This window comes from Elgaria multicarinata, chromosome 16, assembly GCF_023053635.1.
Source record: "Elgaria multicarinata webbii isolate HBS135686 ecotype San Diego chromosome 16, rElgMul1.1.pri, whole genome shotgun sequence".
Taxonomy (NCBI): domain Eukaryota; kingdom Metazoa; phylum Chordata; class Lepidosauria; order Squamata; family Anguidae; genus Elgaria; species Elgaria multicarinata.
Window position 1 is genome coordinate 8955949 of NC_086186.1, and position 26582 is coordinate 8982530.

The 26582-nt window shown below is 47.6% G+C and overlaps 2 protein-coding genes across 3 annotated transcripts; both read left to right on the forward strand.

Annotated features, from left to right (window-relative positions):
• The first annotated feature begins 90 nt into the window (after nucleotides 1-90).
• On the forward strand, nucleotides 91-16751 carry RAB27A (RAB27A, member RAS oncogene family). 2 transcript variants are annotated; one of them, XM_063142258.1, is made up of 6 exons: nucleotides 91-158; nucleotides 6656-6829; nucleotides 11367-11452; nucleotides 11954-12057; nucleotides 13153-13276; nucleotides 14526-16751. In XM_063142258.1, exons 2-6 carry the CDS (start codon nucleotides 6677-6679, stop codon nucleotides 14722-14724), a joined length of 666 nt encoding a protein of 221 aa, XP_062998328.1. In that variant the 5' UTR covers nucleotides 91-158; nucleotides 6656-6676; the 3' UTR covers nucleotides 14725-16751. The 2 variants fall into 2 exon arrangements, with proteins under 2 accessions (XP_062998328.1, XP_062998329.1); XM_063142259.1 differs by lacking the exon at nucleotides 91-158 and adding an exon at nucleotides 4015-4062.
• Nucleotides 16752-18257: 1506 nt separating this feature from the next.
• On the forward strand, nucleotides 18258-24514 carry RSL24D1 (ribosomal L24 domain containing 1). The gene is made up of 6 exons (XM_063142896.1): nucleotides 18258-18369; nucleotides 18998-19111; nucleotides 20851-20923; nucleotides 22474-22537; nucleotides 23041-23126; nucleotides 24138-24514. Exons 1-6 carry the CDS (start codon nucleotides 18289-18291, stop codon nucleotides 24209-24211), a joined length of 492 nt encoding a protein of 163 aa, XP_062998966.1. The 5' UTR covers nucleotides 18258-18288; the 3' UTR covers nucleotides 24212-24514.
• The last annotated feature ends 2068 nt before the right edge of the window (nucleotides 24515-26582 follow it).

Genomic DNA, 26582 nt, shown 5'->3' on the forward strand with positions numbered 1-26582 from the left:
CTGGCGTATTTTTTTCTCCACAAAGGAAATCCTGACAGGGAGGTTCTATTTATCCTGGGCTGGAGGGAGGAGAGTCCCATTTCTTCAAGCGCAACATGGAAGCAGGGCAGCGGACCACAGGGCCGTGAGAGTGGCACAGGCCCCTGAGGAATGGCCAGGTGAGGCAGCAAGGGACCCTTGGGCAGGTCTACACTGGGAGCCTGCCCTGTCTTTTTGTGCGGCAGGCTGTGGAAACGGCTCCAGCCCCTGCGCCCAGTCATTGTGGGGTGGTTTCTGTGGCACGAAGGATGGGCAGAGAGCGCGAGCATTCTCTCTGGTCATTCTCTCTTGTATTTATAGAAAAAAGGTTGGCGACAGGAATAAATCAAGAGATGACTGTATTAGCCCCAGCCATTGCCACGAGCACATTTTTTAACTGTAGTCAAAGCAGCCTTGTTGTGGTCAAGTGTCAGGAGATGAATGCCGGCCCAGGAGACATTTGGTCGCTTCTCTGGTGCTCTGTGGCGTCTTGAGTGGCGTGGCTCCCCTGGACTTCAGGCAGAGGGAGAATGGTTTTTCCAAGACTTACCTTAGGACTACACCAGGGGTGGGCCCCTCTGCATTCAAAGCAGGTATGTGCCAGGGTACCATTAGGGTTCTTCCCCGATTAAAGGGAGAGGTGGGGTTCTCTAATAAGGTGGCGATGGCTGAAGCTCTCCCTTTTCTGGGAGGGGCAGTCCAACATAGCTGCTGGTCTTCCCCCCTTGCTCTCTCCACATGTGTTGTACCGCTGGATGGTTGCAGCCTTACTTGCCCTCCCCTGGATACCTGCCAGTGCTGACACACACGAAGGCCCAGAGTAATGGGGTGACATCAAAGGTCTCCATGCAGGAAACTGTGGGGCTGGAGTAGCGGCAGATTCTCCCTTGCAGAGGGCCAGTGCTGCACTTATCCTAAAAGACCATCAAGGATGACTTTGTGACTTGACACCATTTTCTTGATATTAATGTTTTCTTTTCCTGCAAAAGATGCATTCAAAATTAAGTCTTCATTCAAAATTAAGTCTTCACTTATATACCAACAGAACATTTATTTGGTGTAATGAGATTCCATATCGGGTCATGGCTGATTGATTTCATCTCCACATCTCTTCATCAACTTGTCGTCTGTTTCTATTTCACTTTGAATGATCAATGCCTTGGATTTTGCATCTGATCATTAAAAAAGAGAGAAACTTGAGATATATTTTTCTTCTTGATAGATAGATAGATGTGCTGCTAGACAGAGTAGACCTGGAATAAAGTCATGTTCTGTGTTCCTAACATAACGCACCATGAAAATTGATGGCGCTATATATAAATAAATATTAATAATTAATAATAATACCTGCAGAGAAGGGCATTATCAGATTTTTCTGAGGAATGGGACACAATATGAGGTGCCATCTGATAAATTCTGCTTCTACCCAATTGCGGAGAAGGACTTCCTCAGCAGCGCAAATGTTTAGAAACATCCCTGGTTGGTTTGGGTTCTTCATTCAATTTCTAAGAGCCATCCATATCATATAGTTCTTGCCCTGCTTCAGGGGGCTTTTTTACATGAGACTTTTAACCCGCCACTTTACCGAGGCTTCTGCTTCCAGATTCTTTGCAGAATTAAGATTGACTTCTTTACACGTGTTTCTTTTCCCAGGAGGTTTCTGTGTCTTTCTATAAGTTCTATGACACAACCACTAGGCGGCACTGTAGTATAGCAGAATTGTGCAAATGCTTGAGGAGTCTATACTGCCTTTCAGAAAAATACCAGACTTTCCTTATTAAGAAACCAACAACACTATAACGGTTGCAAAGAATGGGAGAGGCCCTGGAAAATGACAATGTTGTGAAAAGCACCATCGAACTACCTTAAGTGAGGAATCATGAGTGTAGAAAGGCTCTAAGCTGTCAAGGAGGACAGATATAAAGGAAAGCACAGGGTCTGGGTAGGACTTAGCGAATTCTCTCAGCTGGCAGGACCAAGTCCTCCAGTTGCACTTTCACCCTTTCTCCTGTGTAAATGTGTAAGAGGCTTCTTTGCTGCAGACTCTTTCACTGGCCCTCAACCTCCGAAGAAAAGAACAGGACTGCCAAATGGTGTGACTGTGAGGAATTAGACACAGCAAGTCTGTGATGGACCCGCGATAGGCCTGCTGTTCTGGGCAATTCAAGAGCGCTGTAATCAATTGGCCTTCAGGAGCTTCGGCCCACCAGGGGGGGAAATGATATTCTCAGCTCAAGGATGCAAATGTTATGGCTAGCTGTCTGCTGTTTGCTCTTATTTTTAAATATCAAAGAAATGATAAAAGATAGACACACCAGAGCACTATTACAATTCATATCTAGCCTTTAGTGAATATTACTATGTTATTTTGTTTCATGTTCTTACTGTAATAAATCCATTGCACACACTATATCTTTGGTTAACCCCCCACCCCCAATAATGTTTTTGTCCTAAATCTAGCTTAAATCAAAGATAAAAATCATTTCAAAAATAACACCAATACAGTATTTTCAAATCCGATTATTAATAAAGGCCTTATCTTAAACCAAAGTCAACACGCAAAGCAAAATGGGTTTAAGAGAGCTTGTGAAGTGCAAAATTAGGGTGGAGCTACCATTAAATAAACTTTAATAAAATTTGATAAAATAACTAATTTTTATACAAAGTATAAAAAGTAATTGTAAAAATTTAATTAATCATAATATAAACTATAAAAGTTTAAAAAATACCATATAAAAGCAAAGTAAGTACAGACCAGGAAAAGCCTGTGTGAAAAGATACGTTTTCAGGAGACGTTTAAAAGATGTTACATTTTCTGCCACCTGAACGTGACGAGGGAGGGTTTTTCTAGATGGGGGTGCTGTTGCAGAGAAGGCTCTGCTGCCAAGGTTCTTCATGGCAACATTCTGTTCGTTTTGGAATGACCAGCAAGGCCTCCTCTGAAGATCTTAAATGTCATCTGGGTGTATATTCTGAATGTAGATTCTTTGTCTCTGCCAGCTGTTTTCAAGTCTTCTTCTAATGGATCTCCTTTGCAATCTCCTTCAAATACCATGTGGTATCATACCACATGTCCACAACAGTAGTTGTTGGTGTTAACTGTAATTCAAGGCATTGCCGTGACAGATGTTCTGTGAGAACCCAAAATAGAAATCGTAAGAGAACTTGCTGTTGCTTGTTGCATTTTGGGTGAGTCAGTTAAGACATAAGTAGAGCCATGCTGGATTGGACCCACTGGGTCCATCTAGTCCAGGCCGGTGACGTCTTGGACTTGGTGCTACCTGTGGTATACATTTTAGCTGAGCTTTTATTGTTGTGGCTTTGAGTAACCTCCATGTATTTTGAAGGGATTTAACTGTCTTGATTCCCCCCTTTCAACTTCCTGTATAGAGCCCAGTTAACGAACAAGGGCTCTATACAACTGCCTAGCGGAGCCTCTTAACACAGGCCTGCCACCCTGGACTCCGGAGCCTGAACTGAAGGAGGACGGTGAGCAGGGAGTCCATTGCGTCCCAATATAAAACAACTGGGTGCCACTTCCCAAACCCTGAATTTTGCAACACAGAACCCCCCTCTAGGAAGGGCTGTCGAATACCAGGCAGTGGACAGGGGAGCATGGATTTCCCTTTCTTTCTAAAAATTAAAGCAGCAGCAGCTGCTAAGTAGCAACTTCTCTAGGCACTCCTGTGAATTGGCAGGCCCGCCTCCTGGGCATTTCTGCTCCGGATTTGGCCCTGCCTGCCTTGAAAGCGAGAGCGATGCCTGGAGTTTGGCGGCTCCAGGGAGGCGGGGCCCGGATACCAGACGCGTCCGAGCGCCGCAGGGCCCGGCAGGCGGCTGAGGAGTGGGCTGCGGCCCCCTTCGCCGCGGCCCGGACCGAGGCACACCCCTGCGGTCTGCAAACAGCGCTGGGCGGCGGGCAGGTGACACGTAAGCCGCAGGCTGGGCTGTGTGCGAAGCAGGTGGAGCTGCGCGGGCGGGCGAGATAGATAGAATGCGCGTCCGGCCGGGCCAGCGCCTCGCATCGCCTGCACGAGCCCAGAGGTGAGTGGCTGCGGCGGGGGCGCAGCAGAACCCGGGGGTGGGGTGGGGGGAAGCCAAGCCGGGCCCGCTTGCGGGAGGGGGAGGGGGAGGGCCCCGAGCCAGAACGCACGTTGGAGCCGCGCCTCCTCTCCGCCCGGGGGACCGAGGAAACCCTCCTGAGCAAGCGGAGATGTTCCGGGCAGAGAAGAGCGGGGCTGGCCGGAGCTGGGAATGGGGGCAGCCCCCCTTCTTTCTTTCTTCTGGAGAGTCCCGTTTTTCCTCTTTGGGATACTGGGCTGGTCACGAGCCGGGCCCTTTGCGTGGAAGCAGGACAGTTAGGGAGCGGGTTTAGGGGGCAGAAGGGAACCGGGGTGGGGTGGGGCGGGGAACGGGCAGAATCAAGTTGACCGATGCCAACAGGAGAGCCGGATGTGTTGGAAAACCTGCTAAACTGACCTCTCCATCAGAGAAAGGATTCGCAGGAAAACCAGCAGCTCAGGTCGTGGGGATCCCTGGGAATCTGGTTGGTGCCACTGCACACCGTGATTGCGCCTGGAGCTGCCCCATGCCCAGGCACCCCCATGTGCATGGCTGCCCGCTCTGCTCCATGTGGGCTAGCGCGTCATGCAAGAAGCCCAGCTTTCAGGGTGGCTGTGTCTACACTCAGCCCGTGTGCCCTGCAGTCATGGCAAGAGGGCGCCGTGTGCCCAGAGAGTCCCGGGGGATCGGCCTTCTGTCTCATCCGCTGCTCCTCCCGAGGATGCTGGCTTGCCTCCTTTCTCTCCGTGATCCCCCTTTTCCTGTTGTCTTGACCCCCAAGTTGGAGGCCCCTCTTTCTCCTCCATTGGGCATTGTTCCACCCACCCACCCTGCACATGATGCATGCCCTGAATTGATAGGTTGCTTTTCTGACAGGCATCCAAAGGAGTGTATAACAACATTAAAAAATACACGAGAGGTGCATGACTGACACTCCTGCAGAAACCCTGCTTGGGCTATGTAGCTCATCTTGCAGAAGTGTTCCTGGGTGGAACCTACTGTACGTAGGCAAAGGGTGGAGGTTGCTTATTAAATATTTGTACAGGGAGGAGGAGGAGGAGGACGACGAAGCTGAAACCTGAAGAGACAATAATCTTACAGCCTCCCTTATCTGCGCCAACCTTCTCTTAGAGATATTTTCACTTGGTTGGTCCATCACAGCGGAAAATAGAATCATAGAATAGTTGAGCTGGAAGGGGCCTATAAGGCCATCGAGTCCAACCCCCTGCTCAATGTAGGAATCCACCTTAAAGCATCCCTGACAGATGGCTGTCCAGCTGCCTCTTGAAGGCCTTTAGTGTGGGAGAGCCCATGGCTTCCCTAGGTAACTGGTTCCATTGTCGTACTGCTCTTAGAGTCAAGAAGTTTTTCCTGATGTCCAGCTGGAATCTGGCTTCCTGTAACTTGAGCCCATTACTCCATGTCCTGCACTCTTGAGATGATCAAGAAGAGATCCTGGCCCTCCTCTGAGTGACAACCTTTCAAGTCTTTGAAGAGTGCTATCATCTCTCCCCTCAATCTTCTCTTCTCAAGACTAAACATACCCAGTCCTTTCAGTCTCTCCTCATCGGGCTTTGTTTCCAGACCCCTGATCATCCTCATTGCCCTCTTCTGATCACACTCCAGCTTATCTACATCCTTCTTGAAGTGAAGTGCCCAGAACTGAGGGCTAACCAGTGCTGAATACAGAGGAACCAGTACCTCACCCGATTTGGAAGCTACACTTCTATTAATCATGGAAGCATCACCAATTCATCCTCAATAGCTCTCCCCCCACCCATTTCCTCTTCGTGTTCCTTACCCACAATTTCCATCTTTTGCAATTTCCATATGTAGAATGCTACTTCTTTGCTATTAGACTCTTTTCTTATTTTGGATTATTTATTTATTTATTTCACTTATATACCGCCCCCATAGCCAGGGTTCTCTGGGTGGTTTACAGATTAGTTTTAGATCAGTTGTGAGCTGCCTCGAGTGCTTTGTATTGAGACAGAAAGGATGGAGGGAAGTGATTGTAATAAAAACTGAAAATGTGTGTAGATGGGCCAAGGGATCTGAACAAAACCTGGCTGTTCAAAGCAACTGAAAATCCAAAACAGGCACAGTAGAATTCATCCCCTGACAATCAAAGGACTGTGACCTAGTTTGACTGGTATATTGAAAGCATGGTGTTTGGCCTCTTCACACATCATATTTTCCTTATATGAGTGCAGGGAAAAGAAAACCAGGTCCAGCGTTCCGTGTGAACAATGCACCCATTTCTGTTTTGCTCAGCTTACATGCCTGGAACTCCACATCCAATGCATGGTCAAACAGCAGAGCAGGTGCATGCATAATAAAGATAAAATAAAATAATTAATAATATTATATAATCTTCACCCGTGATGGTTTGGGCTGTTCTATTAGATCCCTATGGAGGGAAAAATTCAGGTGGGATTGGATTCCAGGGTGGTGTCTGGATATATGCCAGCTATGGTGTCAAAAACTTCAAGGACTATTGAAAAACCAGAGTTTCTGATGTAGAAATTAAAACAGTTACTTTTTTTTTTTTGCTTTCCATTCTCCCCATCCTAAGGCTGCCATTGAAGTTTTCACTATGTCTGATGGAGATTATGATTACCTCATCAAATTTTTAGCCCTGGGCGACTCTGGCGTAGGGAAGACCAGTTTCCTTTACCAGTACACAGATGGCAAATTCAATTCCAAATTCATCACGACTGTTGGCATCGACTTCCGAGAAAAGAGGGTGGTAAGTCCCCCATAATTTCCTACGTTTCCAAGTCATTTTGAGGAACATTCATTTTTAAGCACACTCCAGTAATAAGATCAGAGCTCAGGGCTGCTTCAGCATTTCCGGACCACGGGGTGGATTCCTAAACCTTTTTGAACATAAACAGGTGAGGAACAAAACACGTGAAGTGAGTGAAAACCGACCACAGGTCTGCAGTGGCACTTTGAGGGTTGTTCTGTGACGGAGGAGGCTTGAGTTGGGGTTAAACAAGAGGTACCATCGCTTTGCTCCTGGAGTGAATTGAGGCTCCCGGTTCTATGCCTGAATTTGGACTGTTCCAATAGGCATTCCACGCTTCCAAGGAAGAAGGAGTTGGAATTCCCTGAAACAAATGGGGCGACAAGGGATCCTCTATCCAGAGGATATCCAGGCTTTGGAGTGGCCAATTCAAGTTACCCTTCCGGTAGCTTCACCGCGGTGGTGACCTGGTAGTTGAGGAAAATAGGCATTTGCACATATCTGGAGTTCCTGTTCTTTGCATATTCACAAGAGGGCAACGCCTATTGATCCAGTGGTTTAATCTTTTTATTATTTCCAAACACCAACAAATAAAAGACACTACAGAGCGAAAAACAAAACAAAAACGAACAAACAAAAAACACAACAATAAAATGTTCTTCCAACATTCTCCCCAGCAAAAATATGTAACAATGTTGTTATTACTATTTTCTTACTCTATCACTGTCAAATCCAAATTTCTAATTTCTCTCTTAACATTTCCTACATTATTGGTTGAATCCAGAGATATACGAGTCATGTTTTTCTCGACCCTTCATAAAATTTACAAAAGGTTCCCATTCAGTTATAAATCTTAAAGTTGATTTTTCTCTCGTTATTGCCGTGAGTTTTGCCATCTCCGCTAGCTCAAACATCTTTAGTAGCCATTCCTCTATGTGGGCGCTATTTTGTTCTTCCATCTTTGGGCATATAGTAATCTCGCAGCTCTTGTCATATATAAGAATATAGTCCCATGATTCTTTTTCATCTGCTCATCCATAAATTAGTTTCCGGGCAAAGTACAAAGTGTTGGTCATTACCTTTAAAGCCCTAAATGGTTTGGGTCCAGGTTACCTGCGGGGTCGCCTTCTCCCATACAGTCCGTCCCGCACACTCAGGTCCTCTGGGGTGAACTTACTTCAGTCAGCTAAAACTAGGCTGACATCAGTTTCCCAGAGGACCTTTTCTTCTGTCGCCCCCAGATTGTGGAATGGCCTGGCGGAGGAGATTCGTAAAATTAACTCTCTGTGTGATTTTAAGGCAGCTTTAAAGACTAGCCTTTTCCGGCAGGCCTATCCAGATCAATGTAAAATCAAGAATTTTTAAGATGTATTGATTCCTGTTCTAATGTTGTTCCCCGCCTCGATCCAAAGGGAGAGGCGGGTAAGAAATAAATAAAATTATTATTATTATTATTATTATTATTATTATTATTATTATTATTATTATTATATCCCAAAAGAAAGTGTTCGGGTTTCAGTTGGATATTAATTTTTAGGATTTTTTGGATTACAGAATGGATTTGTATCCAGAAAGTTTTTGCTTTTTTGCAGGTCCACCATGCATGGTAGAATGTTCCTTCCTGCTCTTCACATTTCCAGCACAATCCTGATGCCCGTTTATACATTTTAGCCAATTTTGCTGGTGTTGATCAAGAACATAAGAAGAGGCGTGCTGGATCAGACCAAACGCCTCTCTAGTAAGCCTTTTGCTCTCACAGTGAGTGCAACAGCATTTTCCCACCCATGTTCCCCAGCAGCTAGTGAAACAGGCAGACTGCCTCTGATCCTGGAGGGTGCATGTAGCCATCAGGAGCAGTAGCCACAGACAGTCTCATCCCCTAATCCCTCTGAAAGCTGTCCCATGTCGATTCAGTTAGGATAGATGACAGGCAGGTCATGAACTTTAAGTACAGCAGGCGCTAGGAGCTCACACATTACTATCAAGATCCTTTTGCTCCTGGCCTTCTGGAACAATATTAGAGAAGGAGCTAGGGTGATGCTTGCAAAAATAATGTGTGAAAGCCAACGTGCCTGAGCTTTCCTGTAACAGTTGCGTGTAACCAAGTCAAGTAAAAATAATTTTCCGTTTTCTTTTCAAGGGATATGAACCGTGTGTGTGTGTGTGTGTGAGAGAGAGAGAGAGAGAGAGAGAGAGAGAGATATTTCCTCACATTTCTAAGACAGGTCTTTGTCCAGATGGTCTCCTGCTACTGTTGTCACATTCTCTCTTTCTCAGGCTTCCATCCAGTCAACAGTACAATTTTCTAGGAGATCATAGCAGCAGTAGTAGTAGTAGCAGCAGCAGTTTCTTGAGGAAGCCCTGGGGCCTTTTGGACAAGAGCAAGGGTATCGTTGCTCAGCTGAGGCTGCAAGGGAAGAACCACATCACCTGATGCACACAAAGCTATTGCTAAGAACTTTAAATCTGAACTGTCTGGAATCTCCTGCTTATCCAAAGCCCCAGGTGGAGACCTCAAAGCTGGCTTGTTCTGCAATAAATAATCTTCCTCCCACCAGTTGCCCTGCAGATGCTTTGGACTCCAACTCCCAGCATTCCTGAACGTGGCCCATGCTGGCTGGGACGACTGGGAGTTGAAGTCCTAAGCACCTGGAAAGCAACAGGCAGGGGAAAGCCAATCGAAACCATTTCTCAACCTTTTTGGGAGAAATAAGGTTGCACCGCATTGCTGAGATGGACACGACGGTTCAAATCCCTTTAGAGAGAAGACAGCTGCGGGTGGGGAAATGAAGCAGGAAGCCAGACGCGCTTTCTCAAAGCCATCCTGTAAGCCCCTTTCTAGGCTAGATCTGCCTTCTTTTCTGAACTGTTGCCAGCAGCTGTCTTTTATTTCAACCTACCTGCTGCCACCTGGTTTTCCATATTAATGCCCTGTTCCAGCCTATAATTCTGACCTATAATGAGATTAGGTTGATACTGAATGGTGGTGTTGCATTTAAAACTGCCGTTAGCAGTCAGGGCTGGCCAGCTGTGGGGAAGGGTGCACATCCCTTGCTGGTGTGTGCGCATTATCTGATTGTTCTTTGTATAATTACTTAAATCGGAACAATCAAAACGGGGCTCCACACATCTTGGGTTGGCTGGATGACTTCAGGCTGCTCTCCTCCCACAGGTCCTCTGTGTGTGTGCAGAAGAGGGCAGGTTGGGGTGGGTAGGTGGTCTCTCTCTTATTGCATGGGGCCGCTGCTCACACCTTTCTTGTGGTTCTCCGCTCCAAAGCAGTCCAAGATGTTATGACCCAGTGGTAGTGATCTCTCTTATCATGCTGGGCTTTGGAGCAGGGGATTTCCTGCTCCAAAGCTTAGCATGCTCAGAGAATTGTCTCCTCTGCACTGCTTCCCACAGATGGGGGTTGGTTCTTGGGTTGCGGTGAGCAGGGGCTCTGAGCCCAGGCATGCTGAGAAGAGGGTTTCCAGAAACCGGAGCGATAAGAACATAAGAGGAGCCATGCTGGATCCGTACTGAAAACCTACACTGGAGGAGAAGGCTATCAATGGCTCCTAGTCCTGAGGGCTATGTGCCACCTCCAGTATCAGAGGCAGTAAGCCGATATATACCAGTTGCTTGGGGAACATGGGTGGGAGGAAGCTGTTGCACCGTGTCCTGCTTGTGGGTCCCTGGCCAACAGCTGGCTGCCCACTGTGTGAACAAAGTGCTGGGCGAGATGGACCCTCGGTCTGATCGACCAGGGCTCTTCTGATGTCCTTACACTCGTTTCTGAGGGATCATCTTTATTCAAGTTTACATATTAGAAACATTTCCCATTGTGTGTTGAAGGTTTCTCCTCCTCCACTCTGAGATTGAAATCTTATGCAAACCTACTTGGGAGTACGCCCCATTGAACTCAGTGAGACCTAGTTTTAAGTAAACATGTGTTTGGATTGGGCATCAGGGCCAAAACAGAATGGGAGACATGAAGTGGGACCGTGTGGGAAGGAGACGGTATTTGCATCTTGGATTTGTGCCACAGCAGCCAACGGAAAACAGTAATAAATCAACATATACATCCCCGCCCCATAAATTAAATGCAATTACTAAAAACAAATACAGAATAATAGAATCATAGAATAGCAGAGTTGGAAGGGGCCTACAAGGCCATCGAGTCCAACCCCCTGCTTAATGCAGGAATCCACCCTAAAGCGTCCCTGACAGAGGGTTGTCCAGCTGCCTCTTGAATGCCTCTAGTATGGGAGAGCCCACCACCTCCCTAGGTAACTGATTCCATTGTCGTACTGCTCTAACAGTCAGGAAGTTTTTCCTGATGTCCAGCTGGAATCTGGCTTCCTTTAACTTGAGCCCGTTATTCTGTGTCCTGCACTCTGGGAGGATCTATGGACACAACTGATCTGATCATTGAAAAGACCCCAAACCGGCTTCTTGAACACGCTCTGGGAAGGGGGTTCCATAAAGACATCCTGATTTCGTAAGGGGATGGATTGGGAGACCTTCCAGCTCACAAGTGTCCATTTTTAAACAGGTGTACCGATCGAATGGGCCAGATGGCGTTAGTGGTCGAGGACAGAGAATACACCTGCAGCTGTGGGACACCGCAGGGCAAGAAAGGTGAGGGTTTTAAAAAAATGGATTGGCTGAGCCTGTTGAATTTCAGGCAGAGGAGCAAGAGCATGAACGCAGAGCTCAGCTCCAGATCACAAAGTGGCCAAGTGCCGTGGTCCCAGACGTCTTTCTTCCCAGCTTCAGCAATGCTTTTGTTGTTCTTCTGTTGATTGCTGGCTGAAGAGAGTTTACCAAGCAGTGCCTGGAGAATCTGAACTCCCCAGGAGTCCCTCTGTTCCTTTCAAATTACTTTAGCCTCAGTCCACAGTAATTCAAACCCCAATTCTGTCTCCTTTGAAGCCGGTGGAAAATATTCCAGGCTAATTTCCTCGATTGCTGATCCAACCTTATTTTCAGCTGAAGTCAAACAAGCCTAAGGATGAATCCGGGCTGGTACTGGCAGTCTTTATGGGGTCTTTTTTTCCTCCTCCTTTTTTTTAGAAGGCTGGCTTTTCAAGCGAACGCAAGGGAGGAGCCTTGACCCTCTGCTTTTTCTCTTCTCCTTAGGTTTCGAAGTTTGACAACCGCTTTCTTCAGGGATGCCATGGGATTCCTCCTCCTCTTCGATCTGACTAGCGAACAAAGCTTCATCAATGTCCGTAACTGGATGAGTAAGTCTCTCTCTCTCTCTCTCTCTCTCTCTCTCTCTCTCTCCCCCTCCCTCCCACCCTCTTCCCTGCACACAGCTAGTTGTCTGAACCCAAGAATACCTGTTCCAGAATGGGAGGGGGGCATACAACACCCCCAGGCCTGCAGAGAGGCGGCCTCCCTATAAGAGAGCCAGTGTGGTATAGTGGCTAAAGTGTTGGATGGAGTCAGGAGATCCGGGTTCTGGTCCCCACTCTGCGACTTTGGGCCAGTCACAGACTCTCAGCCCAACCTACCTCACAGGGTTGTTGTTGTGAGGATAAAATGGAGCAGAGGAGGAGGATTATGTATGTCGCCTTGGGTTCCTTGGAGGAAAAAAGGCAGGATATAAATGCAATAAATAAATAAGTCAGCCGCGAACCAGCCAGGTCCTGGGGGTGGGCAGTGTTTTATGGCAGGATGAACAGACCTTGTGGTCATTTGCTTTTTCCAGAACACTTTGGGCAGCCATGAGCAGCAGAGGGCAACTCCTTAGAGAGACAGCTGGGCACAGATTCAGAAACCTTCAACAGTGCCTTGGAGGACTTGTCTCAAGGAATTTGGCTTGGGGCATAATTCACAAATCGTTCACATTGCTATAGCTGCCAGCTCCTGCAAGTCCCAACTGAGTTGGCCTCCTTCTTCTCGCCCATGTTACCGAGTTATTCCCCTTTGTGCCACTCGACCTCGGATTGGAAAGGTGAGTGGCGTAAAGGGGAATCCCGTTGTGACCTCAGATCAGAGATAATGGGGTGATTCCTCTCCCCCTGGGAAGGGCAGGGGCCAGACTTCTGCCCTCCCCCCGCAGCAGGCTGGAGGTTTCCCCTCCCCTGAAAAAGCACCAAGAGTGTGCCCAGTGCTTGATGGAGCCCGAGCAGAGATTTATAAAATAAAAGGCTGCTTTGAAAGTAAAGCTCTGGGAGCAGAGGAATGAAAGGAGGGGTGTCAGAGTGACCATGTGCCTTATTGCAAACCAGGCCAGACTGAAAAAAGGACCCTGGCAGCAGCAACTCCAGCGTTTGCCGCCTCCCTTGGTGTTGCAAGTGAGCCCTGTCTTTTCCTTTTCCTGTTGCCGCTAGGCCAGTTGCAAACCCACGCCTATTGTGAAAACCCCGATGTGGTCCTGTGTGGAAACAAAAACGACTTGGAAGAGCAGCGGATGGTGAAAGAAGAGGATGCAAAGGAACTTGCAGAAAAGCATGGGCAAGTAACATCCTTCTAGTTATTCTTGTGGTTTGGGCAGAGTCTGCTGTGAGTACCTTGAAACGGCTGCTGTAGGAAGTCCTTCGAAGGAGCTTAACGGAAAAACTGGTCACAATCCTTCAGAGCCCTGGTTAGTCATAAACAGGGCCGGGCAAAGCTGGTAATAGGCCCGGGCCAGATGGGAAATGTAGGCCCCATTTCAAAGTGCTCATTAAGTATTTTTAATCTGTTCTAAATACATATGAACTAGAAGTATTTATTAAAAAAAGGGTAATGGCAAGTGCTTTTATTCAAGATGTATATAAGACATCACTTCTTCACATTCAGAAATGCTTTACGTGGTTTCCTTTGGGCAAATTCATCATCATCAACAGAAAAATCAAGCAACTTTGCCTAGGGGAACTCGAAGTAGGCCTCCTCAAAATCATAGGCCCATGCCAGCTGGCCCCACTGCCCCCCCTTTGCCCAGCCCTGGTCATAAATAACCTAAGAACCCTGCTGGTATCTAGTCCAGCATTCTGGCCCTCTAGCTGTCAACAGGAACCCACAAGCAGGACATGGATGCAACTGCACCCTCCTGTCCATGTTCCCCAGCAACTGATGTACATAAACATACTGTCTCTGATACCGGAGATAGCACATAACCGTCAGGACTAGTAGCCATGGATAGCCTTCTCCTCCAGGAATTTGTTTAACCTCCTTTTAAAGCCGTCCAAATTAGTGGTCATCACTATGGAAGTGAATTCCATAGTTGAACTACAGTATGTGCTGTGTGAGGAATGGGGAGGAGAGCTGGTAGCAAGGCATCTCTTCCATCCCCAAAGGAGGGCTCCTTGTGCCCCGGGACTCGTGACGGTTGCACCAGAAAAGTGGCCCAGAGAAGCCCCTGGAACAGGCTGAAGTGAAAAGCAGAAGTCATTCTAGCTCATCTCTGTTCACTTCTCTCTGCCAAAGTACCTTCACTCCATGGTTTGCTGCATGAAGGTACCTAAAAATTACAGCCAAGTAGAAAAGCAGCAGCGTTTAATGCAAAAGCTGTGCAGGAGCATCTTGAGCACCACCAGGTGGTGATTATGGGAATCTGTAATCGGGCAAGTCCATAAAAGACAGTCCAGCGTGAGTTGTTGTTCCAGCAAAGGTTGTGCTCTCTGAAGTGAAAAAAGCCCTGCTCCTAATTTCACCCCACGTCTTCTCTGACTTCAGAGGATTGCACAGTGGAGTAATGCTGTCTAACATGCATTGTTTCTAGGATCCCGTATTTTGAAACAAGTGCCGCCAACGGAACCAACGTCAGCAAGGCCATCGAGACGCTGCTGGACCTCATCATGAAGCGCATGGAACGGTGTGTGGACAAGTCCTGGATCCCTGAAGGGGTAGTGCAGCCCAATGGGCACAACTCCACTGAGCAGCTCAGTGAACAGAAAGGAAAAAGCAAGTGCAGTTGTTGAGGACACAAACTCGATTGCAGCGTTTAAATTAAGTGATGATGATACCATGGCTAATTTGATTCATATATGGACCGCTCCTGCCTTCTATATACGTAGCAATAGATATGTGATGATAAAAGCTCTGTTAAGCCTCGGAGTTTACCTTCAAATGACATAGGCTGGTGCTTTGCAGCCATTTCCCTTTCTTAGTAGTTATCCGGAAATGCATTTGGACAGGTTTGCAGTATTACTGGTCTGTTTGGGTTTCCAGGATATGAGTTTGCTGCCCAACACAGCACACTTTTCTCCAAGGGCCCAAATTCTCTCACTAAAGCAACGAAAACTATAACCAGTAGATGGGGAAGGAGCAGAATGCAGGTAACTTATCTTTGATGTTAGCAATGCCCTGACCGTAAGCAACAAGTAATAAAAATTAGATCTGTTTATAAAAACACCAAGCTGGCCTTAGTAACAGCACCAACATCTGCCTTTCAGAGTTAAGAACTAATTTTGCTTGAACACTGATGTGCTAACCTGCCTAAATAGATGGAATAAGAAAGAATGCAGATATATGAAGACTGAAGTGTCACATGTAAACTTTCTTATGTTTTGACAGGAATAATGGTTTCCCCTAATTTTCCTTGTCCCAAAAATCGACTTCACAATTGGACCGACAATGTCATTACTGTTTTCGTGAGGTCTGTCGTGGCTCATTAATACCTCCTGGCTTATGTACCTGCTTTTTGTGTTGTGTTTGTTCTGATAGAATCCAGCATCATTTGCTGCAATCATGCAGATTGTTTGCCTTCGCTTATGTGTAATCAAAGGGTCTAGATCATTTATTTATTCTCAGCTATAATAACGGGCAGAATCAGTGTTTTAAATTGGACGTACAACCTACTAGGCACAGCTTTCATGTAAGTTTGAAATGAAAGAGAGCAATACCAAAGTTCTTCTTGCGCAGTCCCGTGCATTTCAATGGCACATGTGCAAAGGGAGTGGAGGAGTTAACTGTCTATTTCCACATATCCACACACCCACGATGTGCCTACCGAGCGATCTTTCTGAGCAGCTAGAGTTTTATGCACTCGAAACATCTTGCCCAAAAGTCTTAACGTGCCAGGCTTTTTGTGATGGCCAGACACCAACACAGGCCACTGGGCTAGAAGCTGCACCTTGAGCCCCCAGGGTCCTGAGTCCCATGCATGCAAGCAAATACTCCTTCATGCATCAGTCCCACCAACACAATTGCCAAGTTTTTGCATTTTAGCCCACCTGTGCGTAGAAAGTGACTTGCTGTTTGGCAAACCTCACTCAGGAACGGACAATCTGATGCAATAACAAAACCAGAAGCCCTCCAGTGTGATGTGGTGCGTTTTGCTGGGCTATGGCCAATACGTTTACAAAGCTTCCGAAAACGGTTGTTGTCGTCTCACAATGAGCTGCGTGTTGTTTAGCAGCATACCACCACCAAATACAATTTTAATTATGCAAATAAGAACATGTAATGAAGGGTTGCTGTTAGGTCTCTTAGAACTTTGCCATGTTGCTTTAACAAGCAGTGCACACACTGATCGATCCGGTATAGCCAGGTGTGTGTGCAAATATTGGCTCAAATGTTCGAAAATGCCAGTGAGGAATGGACTGTAGGCTTCTTAGGACTCACGCGTGCCTTTGGAAGTAGCCAGGATGAAGCAAAGGAATCAGCATAGAAAACCTGACAAAGTCGTTCTTCAAACGAGGACAAACTATAACTTCACTTCTTGGCAGAAGGTCCTGGAACTCTGCTACCTGTTTGTTTCATCGTGGCCAATCTAGGCTAAAATCCAAACCAGCCCTTGACGAGCGAATGCCTTTGTGACTTGGTGCCAAAATGCAACGGTGTATTTTCCTTTGCCTGGAGATGAATTTTAGATTTCATTCTGAAGGCTGTTACTGCCATATTTTTTGGCCTGCACATTGTATGTATTTACAGAACTGTATAAAAGGAAATTTTATCTCTTTGTACTGCCATGAAAAGAGAACTTTATTAAAAATGAATTATAGCAGCTGTCAGTGTCTTGGACTTCTTTAGAGCTGAGAAGTTGTGGAGAATGAATCAAGAATTGCACAAGGAACTTTCATAAGCTGGGAGCGGGTCATGGCTGTTCATAAATGCACTGGGACATCCAAGGCAGCAAAGTATGATCAGTGTTGACAGGGAATTCTCTGGTGTCCCCACTTCTGTGCATGCCTGGCAGTATTCGAACTCGGCCCCTCTGTGACAGTTAGAAAAGGCCCAGAAATATCCAGAGAGATGGGAGGGGGTGGCAGAGGGAGACAAACCTCCTAAGGACTGAGTCTCCTTCCTCCCATCCACCTTGTCTCTCTTTCTCCTGGCCCTTGGAAGCTGGGACCCAGTGCGGAGACAGGCACACTGAGCCATACTTGCCAGCAACATGGTGCTGTGCAGCCGTAGGCACACTCAGTCTTTTCTGGCCTGCTCACCTTTGTGGTCCACTGGTACAGGGAGCTTGTCCTGCTGTTTCTGAACAGCATATCTTGGCTCAGCATGGGAACTGGCTGCCCTGCCAGAAGGGCCCTGGGGCTGCATGAGACTAAGAGGCACTCATCCAGATTACAAAGCGCTGTGGCCAACTGACCCCCTCCAGAAACCCCCCAGTTGGGGTGGCACAAGGGCCCCCTCCCTCCACCTGCTCCCAGGAGTGCCGGATACGCAGCTGCTCCCTGGCACTGAGCAGGGAGAGAGGGTGCACAGGACCATCCTGCCTACACCTCTGGCTGTAGGGGGAAAAGCTTGTGAGTAGGGACTGTCAAGAAATATTTTTGTAAGCCGCCGTGAGAGCCTTTTTTGGCTGAAGGGCGGGATAAAAATGCTTAAATAAATAAAATAAAAATAAATAAAAATAAGGACTGCTCCTAGGCCAGGGAAAGCCCCCTCCCCTCTTAATTTGTCTTTAAGGCACCAGCAGGTGGGGGGCTGTGGAAGGGGGCCCAAAGGGCTCAGCAACCCCCACCCCCACCTGGGGCTCAGTCCTTGGGGCAGGAGACTGGTGTATCACCCTAAACTTCTATATCCCTCCTGCTCTCCATTGCATCTTCATGACAACCCTGTGAGGTAGGCCAGGCACGCCACACCTATCCTGGCAGCCATCTTGTAGTGGTGCCCAGGACAGCTTCTCAAAGGGCCAAAACGCCTGCTTGTCCCCGGACTGAGCCAATGGGGAGCCTCCAAGGAGGGGAGGGAGAGAGGGAGGGGGCGGAGCGAGCAAAGGGAAGCGCGAGCGAATGAAGGGGCGGGGCCAGAAGCGGAAAAGGGCGGGAACGACGACGACACATTCTTAAACAAGCAGGAAATAATAATAATAATAAGTAAATGTATATTTCCCCATAAAAACATATTATTATTATTTATTGTTGTTGTTGTTGTTGTTATTCCCTCCTCAGCGGCAGCTCTCTTGCGCATGCGTGCCGGAGGCGCTGCGGTTCCTGGGCCCGGAGAGGACGCTCTAGCCGGGCTCGGGAGCAGCGAGAGCGGGTCTTCCGGCGCGGAGGCCTCCCTCCGTTCTTTCCGCTTCCGCCGCCATGCGCGTGGAGAAGTGCTACTTCTGCTCCGGCCCGGTCTACCCGGGCCACGGGCAACTCTTCGTCCGCAATGACTGCAAGGTGAGCCGCGAGGCGACGCCGACGCCGCCTCTGAGCATGTGCAGAACGCCCAGGCCGACCACTCCTTTACTCCGTCTTTCTAGCAGCCCCGTCTGGGCAGTCCCGCTGCGGATGAGCCCTTGGTTCCGCCCTGCCTTTACTTGAGCCCCCGGCGCAGGCCTGTCCGAAGGAGGGGAGCCCGTCGCAACCCGAAACGCCCCCTGGGCTGCCTCTCGCTCTCCTCCGCTTGTTTTCGACATTTTCTTTGTCTGCTTGTTCACAGTGTTTATTTACCACTCCACATCTAAAGATTTCGGAGTGGAGAACAACCATGCTAAAATAATGTTTTTTTTAAAAAGAAACAAAGCTATAAAACTTGAGTTTTGGTAAACCGCGGCCGGTCACTCAGGGAAAGCTTCCTGAAATAACAGTGTTTTCAGGAAGTGCTGAAAGCAGACCCAATCTAAATATCACAACAATCAACAATAATAGATTTTAAAACCTCAGAGAAATCCAGATTTTGCTTCCTCAGCACAAACTGGCCACTTTTCCTCTGCTCTCAGAGACTTGAGTGGGCATCGGGCTTTCCTTGTGGTTCCAACAAAGCATCCCGGCATTTGTAACCTTCCTACGGACTCTCTTCCTGCAGGTGTTTCGGTTTTGCAAGTCAAAATGCCACAAAAACTTCAAAAAGAAGCGAAATCCCAGGAAGGTCAGGTGGACCAAAGCCTTCCGGAAATCAGCTGGGAAAGAATTGACGGTGGTGAGTGTGCGGCTCGGGGCGCCTTTTAGTCCGCCACGGAGCCTGAGTCCTGTTTGCACAAGAGGAATCCTGGGAGTGCTGAAAAGTTCTTCTCTGAACATGGAAAATGATCGCCTGAGGCATGGCGGTGTCTTTGAACTAGCACTCTCTCTAGCTTTTGAGCAGCATTTAGATAAGGAGAATAACTGGGGTAGGCAAAAGAAAGGCCTGCGCACCACGTTGACAGGGGAATCTGAAAATACCCCATTAAAACCCCTTGTCTGTTGTGGAAAAGTGCTCAAGCACCCAAAAATACTCTGATCCCTTTTTCCCTTCCCCTCCTTATTTTTGAATTTGGAGACACAGAAAGCCTCTTTGCTGGCTGCTCAAGGCTGTCCTGATCTCTTGGCTCTAAATCATTAAATAAATTAAATTAAATTAAATTATTTATTTAATTTAAATAAATAAATTATCTAACATGCTCACATGTTGCTTTTTCCTGGTGTTTAGGAACCAGAATAGACATGAAGGCGCATCACTTCATTGTTTATCACCTAAGTGCCCTGACTGGGCATTTTGGAAGGGTCAGGGTATACTCTGGACTCTCAATTTCTCTTTGGGGTGCTTATCAAAGAACAGAATGCAACATTTTGTACTGGTCATAGGCTGCCAAAATATGGCATTGTTTATGTAAGGATGGTTTTCTGTTTATGGAATATGGGACTTGTGATCAGTCACAGGAGGGAAAAGTATGATTTCATCAGAGCAACTTTGATGAGTATAAAAGTATGCTGATGTGGCTGATGGGCAGAGAGTTCAGCCTTCGGCTCGCTAGAGGTGAGCTTTTCTACGTACGTAATAAAATAAAGCCTCTGCAGCTGGACCGGTCTGGAGTCGTCCCTTCCCTATTGGGTTTGGGGAAATTTCCCTAGCAACATGCAATCGGTTGCTGCAAGAGGGACCCCATGGCTCAGTGGCAGAGCCCTGCTTTGCATGTGGAAATTCCCGGGTTCAACCCCTGGCAGCATCTCCAGGCGGGGATGGAAAAACCCCTGCCTGAAACCCTGGAGAGCCTTTGCTGCCAGTCAGTGTCAACAATACTGGGCTAGCTGGTCTGACTCAGTGTAAGACGGCTTCCTATGCTCCAATATGTGATGGCCACTGGCTTAGGTGGCTTTAAAGGTGGGTTGGGCACACACGAAGAGGAAGACAAGAAGCCTGTTCGTCATGATGATGCCTCAAAAGGGGCTCCACGCTCAGGGTCAGCCTGCCTCTGAATGGCCATGTCTGGGGAGCAGCAGTGGGAAAGGGCTGTGGCCCTCACATCCCACTTGTGGGCTTCCCAGAGGCATCTGTTTGGCCGTTGTTGGCAACAGACTAGATGAGCCATGGTCTGATCCAGTTAGGAGAATTCTGATGTCTGGTGACCCAGCTGTGCCTCACTGCCCACCTTGCCTTCCACACTGGTTCCTGCAGAGCGTTCCAAGTGGTCCGCACTGCATCTGAGTCATCGACACCTGCACACCTGCTGTGGATGTGCTCGTGCTGAGGATTGGACCCTTTGGCATTGACGTCTTTGCATCCAATACTGTGAGGGGGGTGGGGGGAGGGCGTTATTCCAGAGGGTTTAGAGGCAAATGATGGTGGGTGCTGCTCAGGCCGTTACAACTGGGAAATGTTGAAAATAGTAGGCATGTATTTCAGAGAGCAGCTTGGAACTCAGTTGTGCCATATTAATTCCTCTGCTTTTATCCATGCAGGACAATTCATTTGAATTTGAGAAACGGAGGAACGAACCGGTGAAGTACCAGCGAGAACTTTGGAATAAGACAGGTATCTGAATTTCCTATATGCAGAGGGCAGGATTTCTGAAAACAGTCGTATTTGTAACGTTGTTTTTATCACCACATCTCAGCTGTTCGGAAGATGTGAGATGTAAAATTGCCTATGGGTTTTGTGTCTGCATTTTGAAATGTTGTAAGCAGAAACCTTGTATTCTGCAAGTAGAATTGGGCTGTTGTTGTTGCACTGTCTTGCTCCAGTCCAGAGAAGCTCACAGGGCGTTTCCCTTCTTTTTCTAAAGAATGACCTCCCTGCGCTGCACGGCAATCTACAGTTCTAGTTTCTTCAAGTAATGCCTAGTATTTAGTGCCCGTTCCACACTCTAGATGTTCCTGAATAAGTAGAAAAAACGAAGAATGGCAAATATGTGCAACTGAGACGACATATGCTGGTTTTGTGTTACTTTTAGGAAATGTAGCAAGACATTGTTGCTGCCCCATTGAATGTTGGTGTTTAGCTCATTGAATGTGTTAGTATTGTGCGGAACCTGTGTATCCCCCCTCCCCCGCCCTGTGCTGCATCGCAGGACAAATCCTATGAAGACATTGTAGGGGTGTAGCTTCACGGTAACAGGCTCCTCCACCCCATTGGAACATCTGTAGGGAGCGATCTGTGCAGAGGCCTCTCTCAATGTGGTGGGCACCCCTCCTTTTCAAGGGTTCCAGTTTGCATGAGACTCTCCAGATGGTTGTCCAGCTGCCTTTTGAATGCTTCTAGTGTGGGAGAGCCCACAACCTCCCTAGGTAACTGGTTCCATTGTCATACTGCTCTTAGAGTCAAGAAGTTTTTCCTGATGTCCAGCTGGAATCTGGCTTCCTGTAACTTGAGCCCATTATTCCGTGTCCTGCACTCTGGGATGATCGAGAACAGATCCTGGCCCTCCTCTGTGTGACAAATACTTAAAAGGTTGTCACACAGAGGAGGGCCAGGATCTCTTCTCGATCATCCCAGAGTGCAGGACACGGAATAACAGGCTCAAGTTACAAGAAGCCAGATTCCGGCTGGACATCAGGAAAAACTTCTTGACTGTTAGAGCAGTATGACAATGGAACCAATTACCCAGGGAAGTGGTGGGCTCTCCCACACTAGAGGCCTTCAAGAGGCAGCTGGACAGCCACCTGTCAGGTATGCTTTAGGGTGGATTTCTGCAGTGAGCAGGGGGTTGGACTTGATGGCCTTATAGGACCCTTCCAACTCTACTATTCTATGATTCTCTGCACCCCTGGGGTGGAGCCTGGAGTCACACAATCCTGCACCCCTCGCATGCGTTCACTCAGTTTTTCAAAAACATGTGAATAGATAGAGTGTGATTTGATTCTCAGATAATACTGTGTATTTTTCACTCATTTGTGAAAAAGAGCCCTGTATTGGACTGAAAGAGGTTTGTCTAAGCGGTGAGATTTGTTTTTTGACTACCCAGTTCTTTCTCTGAGATTCTTCTGCTGCCTCACTCTTTTTAATGGTAGGAACTAAAATCTGACAACTATTGAGAAATGACTGAGCTGCAGCTATTTTATTGTGAAAATGCTTTTGCTTTTCAGTGGATGCAATGAAGAGAGTAGAAGAGATCAAGCAGAAGCGTCAAGCCAAGTTCATCATGAACAGGTATGGGGCCATTTTCCCCCCTCGAGGCCTGAGATGGGGAGAGCTTTTAGTTCCATGGCAGGTTGAAAATAACTGACAGTTTGCTGTTGAATTGAGCTCTGTTGCTGAAGAACATTTGCAAAAATCCCAGGCTCCTCAAAAGTCTCTTTCCAGGAATTGCGTCTGCTGTCTGTAAAAGGGGAATAGGTGACTTCTTTCTCAGGGCATTTTGGGGGGGCAAATGCAATGAAAAGCACTCGCGGAGTAAAAGTGGGGAAATCGGTTCGGCTTAATCATCTGAAGTACCCGCAGTGCACGTTTCTGGGGTTTTGTTAAAACCGTTTTTAAACTTCATTCCTGTCATGGGGCTTATGTCGGTGAGATCCCAGCTTTTCTTGACAAGCCGAAAATATACGGTCTAATTTATGTGCATTTGAAATCTGCTACTGCTGCAACACCCTCTTTTGCCTTTGATTTTGGAATAAAAATGTTTTATCTCCTCCTCGTTTCCCCCACCCGCAAAGATTAAAGAAGGGGAAAGAGCTGCAGAAGGCACAAGACATCCGGGAAGTCAAGCAAAGCATCCACCTCATTCGGGCTCCGCATGCAGGTGAGGCAGGTGGGGATGGAGCTCAGGGGGGCAGGGGCATTTCTAAATGGCCTTTTTAAAACATTAAACCGGTAGCTAAAGTTTGCTTCCAGGACTAGGTAAAATGTCCACCCGGTGTGCGGCTTCTGTAAATTTCTGTAATTTTTGTGAACCGCTCAGAGAGTGAACCGCTATTGGCCGGTATAAAAATGTAATAAATAAATAAAGAAAGAAGGCAAACTCCATGTTGGGCATTATAAGAAAAAGAATTGAGAATAAAACGGCCAGTATCATACTGCCTTTATACAAATCAATGGTGTGACCACACTGAGAATACTGTGTACAGTTCTGGTCACCACACCTAAAAAAGGATATTATAGAGCTGGAAAAATGGCAGAAAAGGGCAACTAAAATGATTAAGGGGCTGGAGCATCTCCCCTACGAGGGAAGGTTACATCAACTGGGATTGTTTAGCTTGGGAAAAAGGAGGCTAAGGGGAGACATGATAGAGGTGTACAAAATTATGCATGGTGTAGAGAATGTGGAGAGGGAGACATTTTTCTCCCTCTCTCAAAATACTAGAACACAGGGTCATCCCATGAAGCCGATTGGTGGGAGATCCAGGACAAATAAAAGGGAGTACTTCTTCACACAGTTAAATGATGGAACTCACTACCACAAGACGTAGTGATGGCCACCAATCTGGATGGCTTTAAAAGGGGGCTGGATAAATTCCTCGAGGCAAAGGCTATCCATGGCTACTAGCCCTGATGATTGTGTGCTATCTCCAGTATTCGAGACAATAAGCCTGTGTGCACCAGTTGCTGGGGAACATGGGCGGGAGGGTGCTGTTGCACCATGTCTTGCTTGTTCATCCCTGGCCGATGGCTGGTTGGCCACTGTGTGAACAGAGTGCTGGACTAGATGGACCCTCGGTCTGATCCAGCATCAGGGCTCTTCTTATGTTCTTATGATGTCAGCCACCTGTTCACTTCCAGGCTTTGAAAGTGTGACTTTTGCTTTCTTCTACAGGCAAAGCCAAACAGCTGGAAGAGAAGATGGTCCAGCAATTACAGGACACAGTGGAGATGGCGGACTCCACCTAGAAAGCTTCCCTCTCTGGGTCATGACCTGTCAAAGCACACTGTTGTTTGTTGTTGTTGTTGTGTCAAGGTGTTTCTCTGTCTCTGAACTCGTGGCCTCACTTGTATTTCTTGCATGCCAGTCCTAGCCAGGGTAGCGGTTGAAGCAGTCTTGTGCATCTTCCATTGGAATTGGCTCTCAGTGCAAAAACGAGGTCAGGAGAGGAAAGGCAGCCATGAAGTTCAATCCCAAGACTCCTGTAATTCTCAGTTATTTCTATCCGGCGAAAGGATCGGTGCATCAAATAAAGCATGATGTCAGAGAAACTTGCTGTGCCTGGAGTTTAATTGCCTCTTGTGACCAGCTAACAGTTAATGAAGGGAATAGCAAGGTGCACCATGCTTCATCTTGGGGCTTTGTCATTTCAGAAAGCCAGTTTCTAGTGTTTGGAAACAAGTCTTCTTACGCTCACACCATGTCGGGCAAAATTTATCCCCCCCACACATGAAGCAGCAGGGGAACAATTGACCAGGGACCTCTCACAAGAAGCAGCTCCTGGCCTCAGGCTTCCTGTTTACATGATGCAGCCAAGGGCTTGTGGCAGCTGCCCACTGAGGGTCTCAACTGACAATTCCGATCTGTTCCCTTGGGCCAGCTGAACATCCTCAATAGGAACCGGCACGCCAGCTGATTTGCACCCACGGCCGTGGGTCTGATGGGAGACAGCTCCTAAGCCCAGTGAGCTTTGGACACTGCGTTAAACTGCCCCCCACTCAGCCAGCTGGATCAAAACACACAGGAAATCTGAGAAACGTGGTCCTCCAGACATTGTCAGACCGCAACTCCCATATCCCTCACCATTGGCTATGCTGCCTAGGGCTGATGAGGGTTGTGGTCCAACAATACCTGGAGGACCACATCCTCGGGATGCAGGAATGAAGACACACCTGCAAGTGGTTGTGCCACAGGAGGGAGGGATGCGAGGCTCAAAAGTTCCCTTTTTCTTGTGAAACTTGGCAAGCTACAGAAATAACAAGCTCCTTTTTATGCTTACAATTCTTCCACGCTTTCCCCATAAAAATGCAGCCATGTATCAAATGGTGGCTGCTGCTCTTAACGTCACTAAAATAACTGGGCTCTTGCCGTTCCCCAAGCTCCTTTGAGCCTGTTCTATTTTGAATCGCCTGCAGATGAAGCATTTCTTTGTGGCTTGCAGTTCTGATAAAATCCTAACCTTGCTATTCTACCAGCAAATGCTGCCCGTGTGAGTGGGACTCTTTGCTGCCTCAGAATGCATCTATTTCATCTTCTTGGAAGCTGTTTAGGCTTCTATGCTGACGTGCGGTTTTTCGATACTTTTTGTACTTCAAAACAAACAAACAAATCGCTGGGACTGTGTGCCAGAAAAAGCTGAACTGTGCAGCCTCCCAAGTACAAACTGCTGCATATGGAGTCCTTGCTGGCCTGGGGTGGATCGTCTCGGGGAAAGGTGTGCAGGCTCTCAGGCCTACCTGTCTTTGCAGTGGTTGAGGCCTAGCAGAGGAAGGGGGTGCAAAGTTCTGTGAAACCCTAAACCCAATTCTGTTGTGTAACTCTGCAACGTAGCCCCACCCCGGCAACCCAATCTCACTTTAGGCTATGGTTGTTGCAGTGCTGGTATCTTTTGGAGGACCCTGACAACAGCACTCTACCACTTGTCAAGAAATAGAAGGGGGAATCAGTTACCTAGGGAGGTTGTGGCCTCTCCCACACTAGAGGCCTTCAAGAGGCAGCTGGACAGCCATCTGTCAGGGATGCTTTAGGGGGGATTCCTGCATTGAGCAGGGGGTTGGACTCAATGGCCTTGTAGGCCCCTTCCAACTCTGCTATTCTATGATTCTATGATCTTCCTGTGCTACCCTCAAGTCACTCAGGGTGACTGGCGTCCTGGGCAAGGGCTTGCCACCAGCTCTGCCCTCCTCTCCAATACCAAGAAAGACTTGCGATGAGGGGAACGCATGTTAGCAATGTTCAGGTACATCAAAGGCTGCCACAGGGAAGACGGACAAGAACTATTTTCCACGGCCACAGAAATTAGGACCTGAAATCATGGGTATAAGTTACAGCTACCTAGATTTTGATTACATATAAGGGGAAAACTTCCTGATGGTAAGATCTGTGCAACTGTGGAACAGGTTGTGGGTTGTGGACAGACACCTCTTCTTAAATGGTTTGATTGGTTTTCCTGCACATGGCAGAGGGGTGGACTAGATGATCCTTGTGGTCCCTTCCAACTCCACAATTCTATGATTCTAGAGACAACCCACTTCCATGGGGTGAGACCAGAGGCTATAGCTCCGAGTCCCTGCTTTGCACCCAGAAAGGACTCCCGCCTGAAACCCTGCAGAGCCATTG